This window comes from Hevea brasiliensis, chromosome 8 (genome assembly GCF_030052815.1).
Source record: "Hevea brasiliensis isolate MT/VB/25A 57/8 chromosome 8, ASM3005281v1, whole genome shotgun sequence".
Lineage (NCBI taxonomy): Eukaryota > Viridiplantae > Streptophyta > Magnoliopsida > Malpighiales > Euphorbiaceae > Hevea > Hevea brasiliensis.
The window spans coordinates 3,881,079-3,888,479 of record NC_079500.1 but is presented as its reverse complement, the minus strand read 5'-3'; the positions used below and the strand labels follow the sequence as shown (position 1 = coordinate 3,888,479).

The 7,401-nt window shown below is 33.1% G+C and overlaps 1 protein-coding gene across 1 annotated transcript; it reads left to right on the top strand.

Annotated features, from left to right (window-relative positions):
* The first annotated feature begins 4,800 nt into the window (after positions 1–4,800).
* LOC110654975 (F-box protein CPR1-like) lies at positions 4,801–6,374 on the top strand. The gene has a single exon (XM_021811126.2). The coding sequence runs from the start codon at positions 4,804–4,806 to the stop codon at positions 6,151–6,153; it is 1,350 nt and encodes a 449-aa protein (XP_021666818.2). The 5' UTR covers positions 4,801–4,803; the 3' UTR covers positions 6,154–6,374.
* The last annotated feature ends 1,027 nt before the right edge of the window (positions 6,375–7,401 follow it).

Genomic DNA, 7,401 nt, shown 5'->3' with positions numbered 1-7,401 from the left:
GCAGAGATATGCATATGCAGATCTAGTTGTGTTTTCCTTGTTAGTTGCTGAAACAGTTGATGTGCATGAACCCAACAATTATAGAGAAGTTATTTCTTGTTCAGATGCAGATCAATGGGTCAGTGCTATGAGTGAAGAAATTGAATCTCTTCACGAGAATCAGACTTGGGAGCTTGTAACATTGCCTAAGGGACAAAAAGTGGTAGGTTACAAATGGGTGTTCAAGAAAAAGGAAGGCACTCTAGGGGTTAAAGCACCTCGATATAAGGCACGGTTGATAGCAAAAGGCTTTACTCAGAGGGAGGGGATTGACTTTAATGAAGTGTTTTCTCCAATTGTAAAGCACAGTTCTATCAGAGTCTTACTTGCTATGGTTGCTTTTCATGATCTAGAGCTTGAGCAACTAGATGTGAAAACAACATTTTTGCATGGTGAGTTGGAGGAGCAAATTTATAAGAGTCAGCCTAAGGGATTTGTCATTCCAGGTATGGAAAACCGTGTTTGCTTGCTTAAGAAATCTTTATATGGTCTGAAACAGTCTCCTAGGCAATGGTACAAAAGATTTGATACATTCATGATTCGTAATGGCTTTAATCATAGTTCATATGATAGTTGTGTGTATCATAAGAAGCTTTCAGATGACTCCTTTGTTTATTTGCTGTTGTATGTGGATGACATGCTTATTGCTGCTAAAAGCATGTCACAAATTAATATTCTGAAAAAGCAGTTGAGTGATGAGTTTGAGATGAAGGATTTGGGTGCTACAAAGAAGATATTGGGAGTGGAAATTACCAGGGATAGAAGTGTTGGGAAGTTTTTCTTGTCTCAACAAGCCTATGTTGAGAAAGTACTTAAGCGTTTCAACATAAATAATGCTAAGCCTGTGACTGTTCTGTTTGCTGCCCATTTCAAGTTATCTACAAACATGTCACCGAAAATAGATGAGGAGATGGAGCACATGTCCAGTGTTCCCTATTCGAGTGTTGTTGGTAGCATCATGTATGCTATGCTATGCACCCAACCTGACATTTCACATGTAGTTAGTGCTGTGAGTAGATACATGGCGTGTCCTAGGAAAGAGCATTGATAGGTAGTGAAATGGGTTTTAAGGTATTTAAAGCGTACTACAAATGTTAGTCTGACATTTAACAAGGCCAAAATGAGTGATTCAGTTGTTGGCTATGTGGATTCAGATTTTGAAAGGGACTTAGACGAGAGGAGATCTTTGACAGGTTATTTGTTTACTCTTTCTGGAAGTGCTATCAATTAGAAGGCAATATTGCGAGCTACAGTTACTTTGTCTACCACAGAGGCTGAATATATGGCCTTAGCAGAGGCAGTAAAGGAAGTTTTTATAGTTATAAGGTTTTGTGGGTGATCTTGGGTTGATACAGAACAAGGCAACAGTGTTTTGTGACAGCCAGAGTGCAATACATCTCACAAAGAATCAGATGTACCATGAGCGAACTAAGCACATTGATGTCAAATATCACTTCATTTGGGACATTATATCTCAAGTGACTGTAGTTGTGCAGAAAGTCTCTACACATGATAATCCAGCAGATATGATGATCAATGGAGTCCTAGTCAACAAGTTTAGGCATTGCCTAGACTTGGTTGGTGTTTATAGTGCTCAGTAATGCCCTTGCGAGGGCATATGACAAGATAGAGTGTTTGTGGTTATTTTGTTGATGATAGAGGAAATTCAAGCCAAGGGGAAGAATTGTTATATTTGTGGCTTTGAATTTTGGATATATTTTTTCATGGACCCGAATTGTGATCCGACCCGAAAGTTTTCGCTCTGCTACCCGATTGGGATAAAAAGTGAGATCTGTGGTGGTAGTAGAGCGCTCGGGTTGATAGGGTATGGACCAGTATAAATATTGTAATATTCTATCCTTTGTGGTAGAGTTGTGAGATATTCGGAAAACACTCTGGGTTAGGGTTTGAGAGTTCTAATTGATTGTATCTTGCTCTTTTTATCCTAGTGAAACTTTTTTTCTCTTGTCTTGGCCATGGACGTAGACCTTATGGTTGAACCACATTAAATCCTGTATTATTCTTCTTATCTTTTCAATACTGTGTGATTGTGCGATTTATGTGTGTGCCTTAGATTTTCGTGCTTGTGATAACATGAGTGCTTGAAATGGGGTCTTTTGTCTATCTATGATGTTGATGGCAAATACACTGATGGGGCTGCTTTATGGAATATTAGTGTTAGAAAGGTTGTTGCCATTCCTGCTCCTAATGTTACGTTTATCTAACATGGACCCTATATACACTCACTTGGGTTTGGCTTTGATTCCACTACTGATGATTATAAGTTAGTGAAAGTAGCGTATTTGCAAGATTTCCCATTTGGAAGGGATACAAAAGTTAGTCACATATAGGCTAAATGGTACGATTCTATTGGCATAAGGAGGTGGAGAGCTAGTTTTCTATGATCCAAAGACAGAAGAAATCTTTAATACAGAAATTTTGGGCAATGTACGCTCCTTTTTTTTTTTATGCTTTTGTGGGTAGTTTTGTTTTACTCTGTGAAGCAAATGAATTTACAAAAGAGGAAGCTTCTGAGGGTGATGACGCGAATGGAGTTTCAAAGGATCATTATTCTTCTCCTGTGGTTGTAGACAAGTAGGACTTCAGAAGAATAGTAAAGGAAACAAGAATACCAATTGTCCTAAGACTGCCAACTGTCCTATCATACTGAATAAAGCAAATGAAATCTTGGAGGAGGAGCATCTAGTTCTAGTGCACAACCCAACTCAACTCAACTCAACTAAGCTTTTATCCCAAAAATTATTGGGATCAACTATATGGATTCTCTTTCTCCACTATAAACGATTTTGGATTAAATCCTAGGAAATGTGTAATACTTCTAAGTCATGTTATACTACTCTCCTCTAAGTCAGTTTAAATCTATCCTTTCTTTTCTTTCTATCATCTAACCCAATGTGCTCTACTTGTCTAACTAGAGCCTCCGTATGTCTATGCTTTATATGACCAAACTATTTCAATCTCTCTTCTCTCAACTTATCCTCAATTGACACCACTCCTACCTTTTCTCTAATACTTTCATTATGGACTTTATCTAGTCTAGTATGGTCACTTATCCACCTCAACATTCTCATCTCCGCAACTCTCATCTTAGACACATACAGCTCCTTCATTGCACAACACTCGCCAACATATAACATGGCTGGTCGTATGACTGTACGATAAAATTTTCCTTTCAACTTATAAAGAATCTTGTGATCACATAAAACTCCCGTGGCACGTCTCCACTTCAACTATCCGGCTTTAATCCTATGACTAACATCCTCCTCATATCTCCCATGTACTTGAAGGATTGAGCTGAGATATTTAAAGTGATTACTTTGGGGCAATGTCACTACATCCAAACTAACTCTTTATATTTTGAAAAATATACTATTTAGTTTATAAATTTTACTTTTCCATTAAATTATTTAATCATTTCGTCAAATATTTTATTATTCATGCTATTTAAATTAGTTCTTTTATTTTAAGAAAACTAATTAATTGATTACGTATTTTGAAAAAATTACTATTTAGTCATTTTATTTTAATGAAACTAATTAGTTGGTTTATGCATTTTGAAAAATACATTTTAAAAAATATATTCTTAGATAAAAAATAAAAATTTTGTTATGTGAAGACTAAATTTGAATTTATATATTTTTTTAATTTTTAATTGTTTGGACATCTTTTTTATGTATTTCTCTGCTAGAAAATAATTTTCCTTGATTATTTAAAAATTTAAGAAAAGTGATTATTTTTTTTTATGGAGATAGCTCATATCGTTTTTACCAAGAGAATGAGGAGGAGAAGGTTGTGGGTGTAGGGAGAAGAAATAAGGAGAGAGAATAAGAGAGGACAATAATAAAGTAAGGGGAAGAAAATTAGGGTAATTTAGGTATAAAAACTAATTATAGAATTAAATAATTAACATAGTTAAATTATAGGAATAAACTAATGTGTTTTTTAAATATATAAAGACTAATTAATTAATTAATTTATTAAAATAAATGAATTAAATAGTAGTTTAATCAGTATTGTCTAACGGAAAAATTGACAGAAAGATTAAACAGTTTAATGAAAATAAAATATAGGGGCTAAATAATATATTTTTCCAAATACAAGAAATTTATTCAATCTAAAAAAACACATTTCATTTAAAAATTTCTTAAAATATAAAATAATAAAATAAGGGTTTTATTTATTTAATTATTTAATCATAAGCCTTTAAAATTTGTTTAATAACTTGGAACATGCGCAGTAACTTGGAATCTTCTGTAACATTCTAAAATAAAATCAGATTGAAAATTGCAGACTCGGATCAGATTTTGAAATTCGTCTTAGTTTTGTTTGAATTTCTATTTCTATAATTTCTTAAAAGAAAATTTTTATATTTTAATAATAATATTAAATAATATTTTTATTTTGAAATTAATATTCAATTCAATATTTTTGTAGAAAAATTATGAAAGAATTTTTTTGAAATTACTAATCAAGGAATATGAGATTAGAAGAAGAAAAATTATGTGTTGAAAGAAAGAGTAACTGCCTCTATTCCAGAATCTTCTATCGTTTATATATAAAGAAACATACGGCTGCTGCCTAACTACATTGACAGCTCAACACTCTACCTCAATAACTGTTACCGCCAATTCCATAAATTGAACGGGGCAAGCCACTTCTCAGCAAGCCTAGCATTTTTTCAGAGCCAGTAGATACATCGCTCAATAAAACAGAGCAGACGCAGCAAGAAGAACAAAAAGAAAAATGTCTGATCATCTTCCTCAAGAATTGCTCGCAGGAATTTTGTCAAGATTGCCAGTGAAATCAATCCTCATATGCAGATGCGTTTCCAAGACTTGGTACTCTTTAATCACCAACCCTTCTTTCATAGATCACCACCTCAAGAAAACCGCTGCAAGAAACAGTGGCCTACTTTTCTTTAGTTACAGCACCAGAGAACTTGTTTGGCCATTTAAAGAAAATGTGCGTTATTTGCTATACCCAGATGAATCTTTCCCTGCAAACCCTGTTGAAGAACTTGATTGCCTATTTAAAGACTTAAAGCGTTCTGTTAATATAGTGGGTTCTTGTAATGGGGTCATTTGTCTATCTTACAATGTTTATGGCAGATACACAGATGGAGCTGCTTTATGGAACCCTAGCGTTAGAAAGATTGTTAAGATTCCTTGTCCTAATGTTACGTTTACCTCACATGGATTCTATAAACAGTCACTTGGGTTTGGCTTTGATTCCGCTACTGATGATTATAAGCTTGTGAGAATAGTGTATTTGCCAGATAGTAATTTTAACTTTCATAAGATTCCTCCTTTGGTTGAGATTTACACTTTGAGAAGTAGGGGTTGGAGAAAGGTTCATAATGATCTGAAATATGTCATCACTGATTTCTCAACGTCTGCTTTTCTGAATGGAACTTGTCATTGGGTTGCCACTAATCCACCAAATGGGCCTGATGTATGCTATGCGATTGTGTCGTTTTCTTTGGGAAAAGAGGTGTTTGGGAAAATGGAGGTACAAGATTGTTTGGTTAAGAAATATCACTTTATTGATGTTGCAGTTTCTGATGGATCACTTTTGCTGGTTGCTATTACGAAATTGACTGAGGAAGGCTGTTTTTCAGTTTGGATGATGAAAGAATATGGTGTTCCAGGATCTTGGACCAATCTTTTCAATATTTCACATTTGGAAGGGATACGAAGGTTAGTTGCATTTAGGCAAAGTGGTGATGTTCTATTGGCAAACATAGCTGGAGAGCTGGTTTTCTATGATCCAAAGACAGAAGAATTCTCGTATACACAAATTTTGGGCATTGCAAGCTCCTTTTATTTGGATACTTTAGCGGAGAGTCTTGTTTTACTCGATGAAGCAAATGAATTTGCAGAGGAGGAAGCTTCTGAGGATGATGACTCAAATGGAGTTTCAAAGGAGCATTCTTTTTCTCCTGATGGCGTAGACAAAGACTTGCAGAAGAACAGTAAAGGGAACAAGAACGTCAACAGTCTTACTATACTGAACGAAGCAAATGAAATATTGGAGGAGGTTGCATCTAGTTCTAATTCACAGACAGTAATTGATGAAGCAAATGAAGAAGCATAGGGAGAGTCCATTTCTACAGAATGAAGCAAATGATGTCTTGGGGAGCATGATTCTGCTCCGCACATTGGACAAAGTCCAGCAGCTGAATGTTCTAATCAATAGTCTTCTTGTGCTAGTTTGGACCAGAAGTAGCAATATCGTACCTAAACTTAGTGGAGCATTTATCGAGTCTTTGTCATTGCAAATTTAGTTCTAGCATTATATTTTAATAACAACTTTTAAAAAATAGCTATTTGTCTTGAATCTTGATCAGCTAGTCCCTAATACAACATATCATTTGCATATTTTCACATGATTAGATCTTCACATTTGATGATTTTTGAATGTTATTTTCCTCTCAGGATGTACATCCGAGTTTTTAGAAAATTTCTAGCTGTCTGCCCATGAATATGTATATAGGAGATAGAGAAGAGAAATTATATTTTGAACTCCGATTATTTTATGTAGGATTAGCACATGAAATGGTAAACTAATCAAAATATGATAACTAGATAAAAAAAATAGTTATAATTTTTTGGAAAAAATATGTTTTTTAACACATCAGAAAATAACTTTTTTATGGGACTCACCACTACTAATTTGTTATTGTATCATTAGTTTACCATTTTATATAGACTGTTTTACATGAAATCACGATGATAGCATATAATTACTCGATAGAAAGGGGTCCCACTTAAAAAAGTCACCACAAAATGAAAAGTAATTACTAGAGAATAGTTAACAATTCAACAGATTTTATGTTTTTCTCAAAAAAAAAATTAAAAAAAAAAACCATAAATAGCAACGTTACCAAATGCACCTTACTAAATAATAATATATTTTCAACAAACTAATATTCAATTCAATATTTAATTTAAAAAAAATGTGATCTTTTCAGGTAAATACATAACCATTACCCTATCAAAAAATTACTATTTAGTTTTTTATTTTAATAAAATTAATTTTTTAATCTTAATATTTTAAAAATATACTATTTAGTTTTTATATTTTAGTTTTCTATTAAATTTTTAGTCAATGCATTTTAATACCAATTAAACTACCATTTAATTGGTCTCCATATTTTGAAAAGCACAATATTATAAAAAACATATTCTAGTATGAAAGTAAAAATTTTAATATGAAAAGATTAAATTTAAATACATTATTTTTAATTATTCAACTATTTTCATTCAATTTGTTAGACATCATTTTTATGCTTTCTCTACTGAAAAATAATTTTTCTACATTTTAGTCTTTATTCCTTAGAAA

Coding starts and splice junctions, on each gene's coding strand:
- LOC110654975 (XM_021811126.2), top strand. CDS start 4,804: ATGTCTGATCATCTTCCTCAAGAATTGCTCGCAGGAATTTTGTCAAGA.